General features: G+C 37.1%; 1 protein-coding gene across 1 annotated transcript; it reads left to right on the top strand.

Annotated features, from left to right (window-relative positions):
- The first annotated feature begins 7,796 nt into the window (after positions 1-7,796).
- Positions 7,797-8,645, top strand: LOC101441654 (cyclin-C-like). Its single transcript, XM_012528193.1, has one exon. The coding sequence runs from the start codon at positions 7,797-7,799 to the stop codon at positions 8,643-8,645; it is 849 nt and encodes a 282-aa protein (XP_012383647.1).
- The last annotated feature ends 7,275 nt before the right edge of the window (positions 8,646-15,920 follow it).

Raw genomic sequence — 15,920 nt, forward strand, 5'->3', positions numbered from 1 at the left:
AAGCCAACGTCACCCTCATACCAAAGTGAAATAAAGATATTATGAAAATCAAAAACTAATTTCTTTAATGAATATAGATATAAACATCATGAACAAAATATTTGGTAACCAAATTCAAAACCACATAAAAAATTGTACCTCACAATCAAGTGGGCTTTTTTAAAAATTAAGCAGTTTTATAGAGACATATTTACATCAAGTGGCTGTATGCCAGGCATGCAAGGGTGATTCAACATAAGAAAATCAATCAGTGTAATACACCACATTAATACATTGAAGGAAAAAATCACATGATTCTCATTAGATGCAGAAAAGCCATTTGACAAAATACAATATCCTTTCTTTATAAAAATACTTCAAAAGAAAGGAATAGTAGGAAACTTTCTCAATATGAAAAAGTACATATGTGAAAATTCCACTGCTAACATTGTACTCCATGGTGAAAGACTGAAAGCTTTCCAACTGAGATTGGAAACAAGACAAGGATGCCCACTCTCTCTCTCATTACTCAATATTGTGCTAAAAGTTCTAGCTAGAGCAATTAGGCAGGAAAAAAGAAATTAAATGATACCCAAATAGGAAAAGAAGAAGTCAAACTTCTTCTATTCACTGATGAGGTGATATTATGTTTGAAAATCCCAAAAAATCCCCCCCAAAACTAGTAGAACTAATAGATGATTTCAGCAAAGTACAGAATACAAGATTATTATGTAAAAATCAACAGCATTTCTATCCCCTACTGATAAGCCATCTGAGGAGGAATTCAGGAAAAAATTGCATTTATAATAGCTAAAAGAATAAAATCTGTATGAATAAACTTAATCAAGGACATAAATGACCTATATATAGAAAAATATAAAAGATTGGTAAAAAAAAGTAAAGATGATGTGAATAAATATAATGATTTTCTGTGTTCATTTGTAGGAAGACTGAATATCATTTAAGATGTCATTGCTATCCAAAATGCTCTACAGATTTAACCCAGCTTTCTTTGTAGATTATTAAAAGCCAATTAGAAAGTTTATCTGGAAGGGTGAAGTCCCCTGAATAGCCAAACATATCTTTAAATAGTATGAAGTTTGAGAACTTTCACTTCCTGAATATAGCACATTATCTGGCTACAGTTGTAAAAAGACCATGGTAATGACATAAAGACAGATTGACCAATGGAATCAAATCAAGAGTTAACGAATAGACACCCCACATCTATGTTCAAGTAATTTTTGACAAGGCTCTCAAACCCACTCAGATAGATGAGTAGGAAAAGCATATTAAAAATGGTTTTGGGAGCAGAAGTGGCTCAAGCAGTTGAATGCCTGCCTCCCACCAGGGAGGTCCCAGGGTCTGTTCCTGGTGCCTCCTAGAGGGGAAAAACAAAACAAAACAGATATGAGCAAAAACAATGAGCAAAGAGTTGAGGGAGCCAACTGGGATGGGGGGAGGGGAATGGTGTGTTTAAAACTGGATATCCAAATCTAAAAGAGAGCCCCTATTTCATATCTTATACAAAAAATAACTCAAAATTAATAAAATACCTAAATATAAAAACTAAAACCATAAAATTCCTAGAAGAAAATTTAGGGAAACATGTTTAAGATCTTTTGGAAGGTGGTGGTTTCTTGTATCTTATGCCCAGAACACTAGCAAGCAAGAAAAAAAAATAGGTAAATAGGATTTCCTCAATACTTTCATATTTCAAATGGTTTTATTAAGAAGGTGAAACAACAAACAACTTAATGGGAAAAAATCTTCGGGTACCACAAAACCTACATGGGTTTGGTTTCAATGTTATGTAAAGAGATCACACAACTTAATGAAAAAATGACAAGCAACCAGATTAAAAAATGAATGGAAGTCTTGAATACACATTTTTACAAAGATGAAATACCAGTGGCCAGAAGACACATGAAAAGATGATCAACATTAGTAGCTATTAGGGAAATGCAGATTAAAACTTCAATGAGATATCATTTCATATCATAGGAATGGCCATTATTAAAAAAATAAAAATAAAATACTACAAGTGCTAGAGGTGATATGGAGAAATAGGAATGTTCCTTCACTGTTCATGGGAGTATAAAATGGTACAGTCTCTGTGGAAGATATTTTGGAGTTTCTTCAGGAACCTAAAAATAGAAATGCCATATGACTTGGCAATCTCACCACTAGGAGCATATTCAGAAGAACTGAAAGCAAGGATCTGAACAGATATATGCACACTGATATTCTTAGCAGCATTATTCACAATTGCTAAAAAGTGGAAACCTGTATCTGACAACCAATAAATAGAATTAGAAAATGTGGCATATACAATGAAATACTATTAAGCTATATGAAGAAATCAATTCAGTAACCACATGACAGAATGGAGGACCTTGAGGATATATGATGAGTGATTTATGTCAGACACAAAAGGACAATTATAGTATGGTCTCAGGGATATGAATGAAATAACATTAGACTTATGGAGTTAGACTATGTAGTATAGGTTCGTGGAGGAGAGAATGAGGTTTGAGAAGGGTGAGCTAATGCTCTAAGTATTTAGAATGTTCAGTGAATTCAATTTTAAATATGTGGTAATTGATGAAGTTGATGGCAGCACATTTTAATGAGTGTAAGAAACAATTTTGATGTCTGCATGTGATTGTGGCTGAAACGGGTAGTCTAGAGAGGTTAATGTTGGGAATGGATAACTGATTTTGGCTGTAGATAAGGATTGTGGTTAATAATATAAATACAGAAATGTTCTTCTACAAGGTATTAAGAATATGGTGAGGGAAGCAGATGTGTCTCAAGCAATTGGGTTCCCATCTACCATATAGGAGGTCCAGGGTTTGATACCCAGGGCCTCCTGGTGAAGGCAAGCTGGACCGTGTGGCAAGCTGGACCATGTTGCAAGCTGGTCTGTGCGGAGTGCAGCCCTGTGCAGGTGTGCTGTCCCATGCAGGAATGCCACCCCTCTCTGCAGTGCTGACCCACATGGAGAGCTTGCCAACATGGAGAGCTGGTGCAGCAAAATGACACAACAAAAAGAGACACAGAGGAGTGACGATGAGAGATGCAGCAGGCCTGGGAGCTGAGGTGGTGCAAGAGAATGATCATCTCTCTCCCACTCCGGAAGGTCCCAGGATTTGTTCCCTAAACCGCCTATTGAGAATACAAGCAGACACAGAAGGAGACACAGAGAATGAACACAGAGAGGAGACAATGGAGGAAGTGGGGAGAAATAAATAAATAAACAAATCTTTAAAAATAATATGGTGATACATGGGAAAATATAGCTAATATAATTTATAGACTATAGTTAACAACGTTGTAATATTTTTGTGGCTAAAACAAGGTACTATATAAATCCTAAAAGTTTAAAAAAAGAATATGGCATTTAGTTTTATGAGATATGAATATTCTCCTTCATTTTCTTCATTAAAAAGGAGACTGTGATCATGCCATTTAACAAATCTGTGTTCATTTGCGTACCTTTCCTAACATCAGAGGAACAACTGAGTTTGTTTTTAATACTAGATGAGATAAAAGTGCCTGGATAGAATTCTTTTCAAGTAATGTTTCCATAATTTGTTGAGCTGTCTTTTGTCAGTTATTTTATTTTTAGAATTTGGGAAAAAAAAGTTGACCTCAATTTTTTAATATATTTTATGAAATTACTTTAAATAAAAACTGAGTATTAAATAAATATACCAGTTTTACCTGGTTGTTACTTTGGATTCTATAACTAAAATATAGTAGAAGCTATGGTAACTTCCTCTGTCTCTTTTACCAATGTCAGGGCTCTATGAGGTTGTTAGGCACTCTTCTGTTTATGTTTTCATATATGCCTTTTTCTCTAAAGAGAGTATTTATCATCTTATCCAATTTTCACCAACTTTTGTTAACCAAAACTCATAAGGACTTCCAACCTTATTTGACAGGGAGTCCAACATACAAATTATATATAAACTTATTTATATGTAATTGTATCCATTTATATATTGCATATATACCCAACAAAGTATTTACCACATTATATCTTGACATAAACATGGATGTAATTAAATTATAATCTATTTCCACTATCAGTTGAGTGATTGTTAATCTAGGTATTAGAGTAAAGGAAATTGTATTATATTCTAATTTTTCCCTTCATATATCAATGAACAAGTATTCTTAAATATAAATGTACATGTTAAACTATCTATTTTATCCTTATTTTGATGTATATTTCCAAGTTCTATTTTTTATAATCCTTGTAAGATGAAGGAAATTCATCTACTCATGCAAGTGATTTTTTTTCCATGAACTTTTTATTTTGAAATGATTTCAAATTTACAGGACAGTTGCAAAAATTATGCAAAACCCAGAGAAATCCAATCTATTCCAAACCCAGATACCCAGATTCATCAACTTAAAACATTTTTGCCACTTTTGGATTTAGATTGTGTCTGTTCATTGGTCTATCTAAACATCCCTTCCTCCATCTCTCCCTGCATCTCTTCTTCTCTCTCCCTACTTATATCCTCTAAACACGTTGTATACATCCTTGCCCTTGAACACTTTGTTACTTCCATGTACCTTTCTTAAGAGCAAGACTATTAACTGCTGTAACCATGTAAATACATTTGTCAATTTCCAGAGCTTTAACTTTAATATAAAGTTTACAGTGTGTATTCCAATTTTTTCCTATATCACAACAATGACCTATTGGGCCTTTCTCCTCCATTATTTGATCAAGTGTAAGATCATGTATTGTAATTAATTGTCACTGTCTCTTTAGCCTCTTTTTTTTTTAATTGTGGAAAAATATGTATAATATAAATTTTGCAATGCCAAGACTTCCAACCATATAATTCAGTGGGATTAATTGCACTTGCAGTGTTGTACTATCATCAGCAGTATCCATTACCAGAACTTTCTCAACACCCCAAACAGAAACCCTCTAAACATTATGTGTTAACTACACATCCCCTTGCCCCTACTAACTTATGTTCTAATTTCTGTTTTAATGAATTTGCATGGTCTAACTATTTTATTTAATTGGGATCACGTAATATATGTCCCTTTGTCTGTGACTTACTGCGCTCATTATGATGTCTTCAGTGTTCATCCATATAGTAGCACATATCAGAATTTCATTTCTTTTTATGTCTGAATAATATTCCTTTTTTACGTATATATCATATTTAGTATGGCTGGTTTTCTGCTGATGGACATTCAGTTGTTGCCACTTTTTGGCAAGTGTAAATAATGCTGCTGTTTACACTGGTGTACAAATATGTATCCGAGGTCCTGCTTTCAAAAGTTTTTTGTATATACCTTGAGGTGGCATCACTGAACCATACAATAGTAGTAGTATTAACTTTTTGAAGAACCAACTAAATATTTTCCATGCAGCTGCACCATTTTACATTTCCATTAACAATAAATGAGTGCTCCTATTTCTCCATATCTTTGGCAATACATGATATTTTCCCTTTTTAAAAAAACCATTCTGGGTTGAGGTGATATCTCTTTGTGGTTTTGATTTCCATTTCCTATTGGCTAATGATGTTGAGCATATTGTAATGTGTTTATTGGCAGTTCGTATATCTTCTTTGGAGAGATCTATTCAAGTCCTTTATCCATTTTAAATTAGTTTGTTTGTCTTGTGGTTGTTTTAGGAGTTTTTCATATATTCCGTACGCTAAACCTTTATCAGATAACTTTTTTTTAACTATTTTTTCCATTATTTTGATAGTCTTTTCCCATTCTCGATAACATCGTATGATGTTCAGTAGTTTTGATTTTGATGATGTCTGATTTATCTTTTTTCAGTTTGTTTTATTGCTGATGCTTTTGGTATAAAGTCTAAAAACTCTGTTGCCTAATACAAGGTCCTAAAGATATGTCCATATGTTTACTTCTAAATGTTTTATAGCTTTAGCTATTATATTTAGGTTATTAATCCATTTTGAGTTAATTTTTGTATATGGTGTGAGTTAGGTGTCCCCCTTCATTTGTTTGTAAGTGGATATCCAGTTCTGCCAGCACCCTTTGTTGAAGAGACTATTCTTTGCCCATTGAGTGTACTTGGAATCCTTCTCAAAAATCTGCTGGTCACAGAGGTGTGAGCTTATTTCTATATTTTAAGTTTGATTCCATTGGTCTGTATGCCTGTCCTTGAGCCACCTGTACCCTGTTTTGATTACTTTGGCATTGTAGTGAATTTTGAAATAGGAATGTTTGAGTTCTACAATTTTGTTCTTTTTCAGGATGGTTTTGGGCCCTTACCCTTCCATATGAATTTGATGATTAGCTTTTCCTTTTCTGTAGAGAATGCTATTGGAAGTTTTTGATTGGGATTGCATGAAATCTATATATTGCTTTGGGTATTATTGACATCTGAATAATATTAAGTATTCCAATCCTTGTAAAGATATATATTTCCACATATTCTTTAATTTCTTTCAATAATGATTTTATTGTTTTCTGTATATAAGTCCTCTAAACCCTTTGTTAAAGTCATTACTAGATATTTTATTGTATGTGTTGCTATTGTAAATGGAATTATTTTCTTAATTTCCTCTTCTAATTGTTCCCTACTGGTATATAGAAACACTAATGCTTTCTGCATGTTGATCTTGTACCCTGCTACTTTATTGTATTCATTTATGAAATCTAGCTTTCTTCTAGATTCATAGAGATTTTTTCTGCATGGTATCACATCATTGTGAATAGGTATAGTTTTATTTATTTTTAAATAATTTGGATGTCTTTTGTATTAGTTTGCTAAGGACTGACAGGGCAAAATACCAGAAATGGGCTAGCTTTTATAATGGGAACTTATTAGGGTAAAATCTTAGTTCTGAGGCTGTGAAAATTTCCAAATCAAGGCTTTAACAGAGATGTTGTCTCACCAAAGGTTGGCTGCTGGTGATTCTGGATTCCTGCCACTTGGCAAGGCAAAATAGTGGCAGGTCTTTGCCTTCTCTTCCTTACTGAGTTCTCTCTGTGTTCAGCTGTGGATAATCAGGCTCATGGGCCCTTCTCTAGCCTGGCCTCTTCAGCTTCATGCTACTATGCAGATTCCAGCCTCTGGCCTCTCTCTTGGCCTCCTTGGGTTTCTGGGTCTTTTTGTAGCTGTAGGTGATCTTGGATTACTATTGGACAAAGCAAGGTAAAGAGGGCTGCTCTTCTGTGTGTTTCTGCTTTAAGTCATCCCTTTATATAAGACTACAGGAAGAGAGCCATAGACCCACCCTGGATCATTCCTCATTGAACTGGTCCAATCAAAGTCTTCCAACTGAATCTAATCTAATCAAAATGTCCCACATCCACAGAACGGCTTAAATCCTGAACATGATCTTTTATGGGATTCCCAAAAACTTCAAACTGTCACACTCTCTACCTTCTGGATCTCAAAAATACATTTCTTTCCATATGCAAAGTGCATTAATGCCATCACCATATTTCAAACAGCCTTGAATCATTTCAATAGCAATGGCAAATAAAGAATCTCACTAAAATTGATTATAGGTCTCCAGTTCCAACGTGGCGGGTTACCGTCTCCTCCCTGAAGGTTTCCTCCGCCATTCCGAGGGCGGCCCGGAACTTTTGTCCTTAGGAACGGGTTTACACAGCTATGTGTTGCCGGCCGGCGTCTATGAGAAGAGGGTAATATCTTCTTCCTTTCACCGTCGCCCATTCAGAGCCAAGCTGTACTGATCAAATAGAGGAGCACAGTTACCTGGTGCATTGGGTCGACGGTCACTCCACGGGCTACTCCTCCGACTGGTATTTTGTTTTATCAGGGCGAACTGTGTTCCATGGCCGGAAACTTTTGGCGGAGCTCCCACTATTTGCAATGGATTTTGGATAAACAATATCTGTTGAAGGAGCGTCAAAAGGACTTAGAGTTTCTTTCAGAAGAAGAATATTGGAAAATACAACTGTTTTTTACAAACGTTATTCAAGCACTAGGTGAACATCTTAAATTCAGACAACAAGTTATTGCCACAGCTACAGTCTATTTCAAGAGATTCTATGCCAGGTATTCTCTGAAAAGTATAGATCCTTTATTAATGGCTCCAACATGTGTGTTTTTGGCATCCAAAGTAGAGGAATTTGGAGTAGTCTCAAAGATAAGACTGATTACTGCTGCTATTTCTGTAGTAAAAACTAGATTTTCATATGCCTTTCCAAAGGAATTTCCGTATAGAATGAGCCATATATTAGAATGTGAATTCTATCTTTTAGAAATAATGGATTGTTGCTTGATAGTGTATCATCCTTATAGATCTTTGATCCAGTATGTGCGGGACATGGGCCAAGAAGACATGTTGCTTCCGCTTGCATGGAAGATAGTGAATGATACCTATAGAACGGATCTTTGCCTACTATATCCTCCTTTCATGATAGCTTTAGCTTGCCTCCATATAGCCTGTGTTGTACGGCAGAAAGATGCCAGACGGTGGTTTGCTGAGCTTTCTGTGGATCTGGAGAAGATTTTGGAAATAATCGGGGTTATTTTAAAACTATATGAGCAGTGGAAGAATTTTGATGAGAGAAAAGAGATGGCAGCTATTCTTGGTAAGATGCCAAAACCAAAACTGACTTCAAACAGAAAGTCCCTGGATGATTCTTCACTAGTGGCAGGACCTGAAGCAGCAAGATGATGATGGACAGGATAAGACAAAAATCCTGTTGCCACAGTTACTGGTATTTTCAGTTTTTAGGTACATTTATTTTAAATATTCGCCATTTTCCAGAAAATTACAATGTTTCTTTCTAACATAGTTTGCTGTATTTACATGATGTTACTATGCCTTTGGACAACAATCTTTTTGGGAAGAACACATCTTGATTTTCGTAATTAGTTAAAAGGAATAGGATTTAATATGTAGGATTTCTTCTTACAGGAAATTTGTTTGCAAGAAGCTCTAATCTCTATGTTGAGTGATACCTGTAATGACAATGAAAAACAATAACCAAATTTAAGTTTTCTGAGTATATATGGACACTAACTGTTAGTATGCTTGTTATATGTGAAGGCACAAAGTTCCATAAGAATAAAAACATAAAACCAAAAAAAAATTATTATAGGCCTGTAGTTTGTCTTGAGGCAAAACTCCTTTCTGGTTGTAGACCTGTGAAACTTATGAAACAAGTTATCTGCTTTCTAATATACAATGCAAGGACAGGAAATGGATAAACATTTCCATTGCCATCAGGTGAAATTGAAAATGGGTCACAGATCTCAAACTGTTCCCAGAATTTGCAGGGTATACTCCACTAGATTTCAAAGTCTGAGAGACAGCTATAGGAAAATGGTTTCTTCTCCCGGGAGCCTCATAGAGGCCCACCCCTTCCAAGGGCTTGCCCAACAGCCATCTTCTTGGTTTCACCCTCATCAAACATCTAGGGCAGCCAAGCTCTAGACCTCACTCTCCAAAAACACTGGCATGATGGCCACACTCTCTCCAGTCTCTGAGGCACAGGTCTCACCCCTAAGAACAGTGCAGTGGTGACCTAACTCTCCCCATTCCCTGGGGAATGTGCTCACCCTCTCTGATGCCTGGGTTGGTAGCATTCTCCCTGCATCTGTGGGCCGAGTGGCTCTCTGCAGTGTGAAGGCGAGCCTGCCTTCACAAGGAGGCCCTGGGAGGCGAACCCAGGGCCTCCCACATGGTAGACGAGAGCCCAACTGCTTGAGCCACAGCTGCTTCCCTCAGGTTTTTTTAGTTTTCTTCTTTTTTTTTTCTTTCTGCTCCTCAGGCTGAAAACTTTATAATTGTCTTAGCTTCAAGTTCATTGATTCGTCTGCCAGCTCCAGTTTCCTTTCAAACTCCCCTAAGAAATCATTTATATCCATTATATTGTCCTCAGCTCTGTTTGTTTCCTTTTCATGATTTTTTTAAAAAAGTTTTTTGCCCATGTTTCCTCTAGCTCTTTGATTATATCTAATTTTAAAAAGTCTTTGGAAATCCAAAGTCTGGTTTTCTACACTGACAACTTTATGCTTTAATTTTCTCCTTTGCATGAGCCATCTTTACCTGTTCTGCTAACAAAAAACAAAATAGGAGAAAGAAAAAGAGGGAGAGAGGGAGAGAGGGAGGGAGGAATGGAAGGAAAGGAAGGAAAAAGAAAACCCAGTCTTTGCATATTGTCCTGTGTGAGTGCTTTCATTCAGACCTTAGTGGTCTGTCATATTTTCCTGGTTGCTAAGACAAATACCACACGATGGTTCCCTTAAACTGTGGGAATGTGTTGTCTCATGGTTTGAGAGACTAGAAGACTTGCTTCCTTCTGGGGCTGGTAGCTTTCTGGCTGGCTGGCAATCCTAGGCATTCCTTGGTTTTTCTTCCACAGGGTAGTGTACTTTCCTTTCTCTTTTGGGTCCCTGATTACTTCTGTCTTCCAACTCTTCCCCATAGCTTTCTCTTTTTTAGGCCTTCAGTAATAGGATTAAGACCCATCCTCTTTCTGTTGGCCTTACCTTAAGTTAAAATAATATGTTCAGGGAAGTGGCTGTGGCTCAATCAGTTGGGCTCCCGTCTATCATATGGGAGGCCCTGGGTTCACGTCCCAATGCCTCCTTGAGAAGGCAGGCTCGCACACACACTGTGGAGCATTGCCCGGCCCATAGATGCCATGGAGTGCCGCCTGGCCCACAAGTGCCACAGGAGAGCCAACTCAGCAAGGTGATGCAACAAAGAAAGGAGAAAAATGAGGACACAGAAGAGCACGCAGCGAATGGACACACAGAGCAGACAGCAAGCAAGCCCCATGGTGGGAGGGGAAATAAAATAAAAAAATACACAGAGCTGACAGCATGCAAAAAGCTGCAAGGGGGGGATAAATTTAAAAAATAATATGTTTAAATTGTCCTGTTTACAAGGGGGTTCACACACACACAGGAATGGATTAAGATTATGTCTTTTATAGGTATATAACGCATCTGTCACATAGCCCTAACAGTGAGTTTAGAGAACTGCCCAAAGCCAAAGCAAAAAGTCCCCCTCTTCTTTTCTGTGCTTGTGTGTGTCTTGTCCTGGCTATGTGCATTTTACCCTAGGAATTCCCATATTTATATGAATCTGAATTTCTCCTTTCACCCAGGAAACAGACTTTCCTTATGGTCCCGGACACTGTAATCTTTATCCCAGAGCTGACCATTTTTTGCCCCAGAGAGAAGCAATTTGAATGTTTTACAGATTTCTGAAGGAGAGTTCTGTAAACTGATGCTACATACTGGGAAAATTCTGGGAGGATGAGCCTGTGCTGAGTGTCCTCATTCAGTCTTTCAATCTGCTTCTAGAAGGATTGGCACAGACATACTTATACCCTAGTATGTGTATATGGAGTGTTCTGCTTCTGCCGCTACTGGGATCATGGACCTGCCCTGGGAGCACAGGTCAACTCTGCAAACAGCTGATGAGAAGGTCGGGAAGGGGCCATCAAGGGCACTTTTAGATCCTACCAGTTTTTATTTGCCTTTTTAAAAAATTGCTTTTCCTGTTACTGCAACCCTTCAACTGTTCTCCTGCACTTTGAGAAAAATGCTCTTTCTGTTCTAATTTGTGGCTTAAAGCTTCTGGGGGTAGGGAACCCTGGAATGTGTCACTCTTCCATCTTAGGTTGCTCAAGTTAACAAGTGATTTTCCTTTCCTTTGTTTTTCAGAAACTTTTAAATCATCCTTAGAGATATATAACTCAATTGAGTAATAGTAACTTTGAGACTGAGAACAATCATTCTTCGTTGGCACCACTCATTACTGACATAAATTCTACCCTAGACTCCCAGCTGTTTGCCACCATTATCTATAACATTGAGCTATTAACAGAAGAGATAGTAGATAGATATGCAAGCAGTCAGGCTGACAATAGGTGTCTGTTTCTGATTACCTGTGCCTTCACCATTCATTAGTATAGAATCCTAAATAGCATAGTTCTTCACCCTCCACTGTCTGAAGAATGGACTTGGGTAAGTTCTTTAAAAATGATGTTTTTATTTTTAAAATGATTTTACATGTTTTCACAGAAAGAGGCATTTCTTCTCATTACTTGAAGAATGTCACCCCGAAATTAGTATAGCCTTTGGGATCATACATGTCCTAGGAGCCTTTTTGTTTTGTTTTCATGCCATCACTGCTTCCAGTAGAAACAAAATCTACTGGGCAGGTTGGGGAGGGGAAATACACAGGGTGCCAGAGTTGAGTGAGCAGGGCGATAGGACGTAAGAAGCTTGGGGTACCTAAGAAATGCTACTGAGGTACAGCAGATAGTCACTATTTACCCTGAGGCATGTGACAAACAGGAAAGACTGTAGGCGAGTTGTACACATCTAAAGGATGGTGAAGGAGCACTGGAGGTATCCATCATGGACTTTTTCTGAAAAGGGTTTTGGTACCGTCTGAGCAAATGTTTCTGCAAAAGTCCAAAAGATGAAATTTATTAATCTAGGAAAAAGTTGATATATGCATTGAAATACTAGAAATATGTCCATTTAAAATTATTTCCTGATTCTGGCATAGGCAGTTTGCAAAGTGGCAAGAGGATAGATACGACTGCAGATGTCAGAAAGATAGAAGATCAATCCTTGGCCATGTAACCATTTATAAATGTTTTTATCTTATCTGGGAAATGACAAGAAACGTCTTTACAATACAAGGAAATAACCCGGGATAATAGAAGTAAACCTCATGGTCCAGTGCCTGGCCTATTGATAAATGATAATTTACAACTGTTGTCATTGTTTCTAGAAAAGGAAGAGAATTTTCATTAGGACTGTTATAGGCAATACATTGCATGTGAGCTCACCTTTTAAGTATATAGTCCAAATAATGCTTTAAGTTGTAAATCAGAGTAAAATACATTCTAAACCAGTACAGAAATATGATCACCCTCAACTTCAAATAGAAGATTGAAAATCACTTTACAAAATAGTACGTAAAAATAAGTGTCAGCTCTTAAGTGGCAGAACATTAAATATCCCAAAAGACATGTCCAGTTGACTTTGAATGTTGTGCTGTTCCTCTCCTGTCTGGGCCAGGCCTGTTCTGATTATTTAGCTTAATTTAAGGATTTCATATTTTCATCTTTTGGAGTACTTCTATTTCATGTTTTTCTTTCCTCTAATAAATTTGAATATCTTAAACATTTTAGTACTATACTTAGCTAACCATCATAAGGTATAAATATTAAGACCAAAGATTTTACCTTTGTTAGTCTAAAGTCTATATCAAGAATAGAGAAACCTAGCAAACAAGAATGGAGATACCTGTCTTAAAATTCAAATGATAGTGGAGTCAGTGCTGATTTAGAAAAGCATTCTTACCCTTACCGTAGTGTTCTGGTAAATATTAATATTTAACTGCTTAGCTGAATGAACACTGTCCTGGTGTTTTTTTGCATGGTAAATGTTGCAAGGTGAACTTCACATTTGATAAAGCAAATTTTTTATAAAATTTATAAGAAAATATTCTCCTATTGAATAACAATTTAAGCTCATGAAAACTGAATATAGACCTCTCTCAACTTTATTTACAGTGGTGGTGAGTGTTTATATGTGATAAATTATCTGATTCTCATCATGGCTTCTGTTCTTCCAAAGAGATAAGCAGTTAGGATAGTGAGGATAAGTACTGAACGGGCACCACCGTTCGCAGTAGATCACAGCATGTTATTTTTATGCAGGTGACATTCTTCCCTAGACACAAACTTGTCACCTTCAAACTTGGAAGCCTGAACTCATCCAAACTTTAAATATATTGATGGGGAAAGGCATCTGTGGTTTGAACATTTTTCTCAGAATTACACTCACAAGAATGTCCAGTGGTGGCTTGAAGGGCTCTCAGTAAGTCCTTGGTGGCTTTCAGGGCAAGACCTCTGAAATTATGCAAAGTTGTATTTAACTGGATTCCTTGTAGAAAAACAGGCTAAATCTTGCATCCATTATAAAACTGAAGACAGAAAGAGTGACTGTCCCTGCAGAGTTCTGGTGTCATTAAATGAAAAGTACAGCTCTCATTGACAGTGGTCTTATTTGGATTGATAATGAATAATAGTCTTGTCTGACATAGGCGATGATCAGTTGTTAGCCTGCACTACAAAGCAGACTAGTTCCATTTGTGCCAGTCCCATTCAATTTCTAGGCAGATTGATTTTCTGGCATTAGAAATGGTGGGAGAATGGTAGGCTTTGGCCTTGGAGGTATGGTTGTCGAATAAGTTTTATCTTGCTTGCAAAATATTTCTTCCCTGCTGAAGTTACTTGAAAGATATTCTTTTATGGTTTCAACTGAGGTTAATTATTACATTATTTATGTGTTTCTGGTTGCCTCTGATACATCTGTATTTTTCATCTATGTTTGCCTTGCCTTGATATTAGGTATGGATTCTACAGTATTTATTTCTTTGGTGTTTGCATTGGGGAAAATATTTTTGTTTAATATTTTTAAAAAAACAGCTCAGCAGCTGGACAATATAAAGTGTTGCTTTTCCAATGAAATTGAGTGTCAATGTATATCCTCTTCCGAAAGCAATTATTAGCCTGGGCTCAGAAAGATTCTTTCTGCCACCACAGCTGCTATTTAGTTTTTCCTCATTAGAAGTCAGGTTCAAGGTCACATTCTTAGTATGATAGTTCTTATGGAAAGAAGAATGAGAAGTTGTCCATTGTATAAGCTGCTCTGAGCCCAATTTTCATTACAGAAACTAAAGCTATACCATGAATGAGTCTTAGGAGCAGCTACTGTCTCCATACACTGCTGGGAGCTGCCAGGGGCATGAGGGGCCAGATCAGGAGGCACAGGAGTATGTCATACCAGTGGTTAGCAACCCTTACCTCCTCTATCTGCTGATATTTCTATTATCTGTTAAAACTGGGGGACAGGGATTAGGCCAAAAGATAAATATTCTGGGGTTAGTACTTTTGGCAGGAATAAAAGCATCCTAGTAAAATCAAGAAGCCCCTGTAACTTTGGCCCCTGCCTGCTGAAAAGGAGAGCTCAGTGGAGTAGACAGCTTTGCCAGTCCTGATTGCTATCACGTGAGCCCTGCTGTGGTGCTGTTGTTACCATTTTTAGTTTTGAAAATCAAATATGCCGCCTTCTCCAGTGTGTCTGAATTAGTGAGCTTTCCTTTATGGCTATTACCTCATATTTGGCAATGGCTTGTGCTAAAGGACTCGAAGTCTCTATTTTGCCTTTTTAACAGTCATTGACTGTTCCTGCTCCTGCCACTGCCAAATTATGCTTCTAATTCACTTAGGTTTTAGAGAAGCCTACTCTGAGATGGAATTTAGCTTACAGGATAGTTCAGGGATGTCCTAGAGATCAACACCTTTGGAAGAGAAGAGGAGGAAAAAGGAGCAGTTGTCACTGGGCCTCAGCTGTCACCACTGGGAGCTCTGTAGGCCAGGATCAACTTACATTGGGCCTGATGGCCAGTACTTTACACTCCTGCCTCAATCAGTCATTATATGAGCTCACCTGGGAAGCTTGTAACCTTGGCCCATGTGTCTCTTTGCAGTAGGGGGCATTTCCTAAGGTGGATGACAGGTGAACCATGGGCCAAAAAGCCAAGTCTTAAAGAGAGATCTTGGTGACCCATTACATACATAAATAATACCCAAAGAATCTTGGACACTAAGATATTAGGTTATTGACTTGAAATAGCTCTGCTTTGTTTTAAAAGATATTTTGCAAACTCTTGTTTTTAGATTTAGCAATGAAAAATAAAATTCCCCTTAGTAAGAGGTAGAATTATGTTCTATTATAAAATACTGCTTTATTTTATTGCAATATCTTCCTTGACATAAACACAGTTTTTGACAACTGTAATTTAAAATCTACCTCCTCTATTTTCTCCCAGGATATATACCCCTGTTTTATTTATGAAGACCTAAAGATAATAGTTGACAAACATATCAAGACTCTGAATTACTTACAG

Source organism: Dasypus novemcinctus, chromosome X, assembly GCF_030445035.2.
Source record: "Dasypus novemcinctus isolate mDasNov1 chromosome X, mDasNov1.1.hap2, whole genome shotgun sequence".
Lineage (NCBI taxonomy): Eukaryota > Metazoa > Chordata > Mammalia > Cingulata > Dasypodidae > Dasypus > Dasypus novemcinctus.

Excerpts from the sequence above, each read along its gene's own strand:
- LOC101441654 (XM_012528193.1), top strand. The coding sequence starts at position 7,797 with ATGGCCGGAAACTTTTGGCGGAGCTCCCACTATTTGCAATGGATTTTG.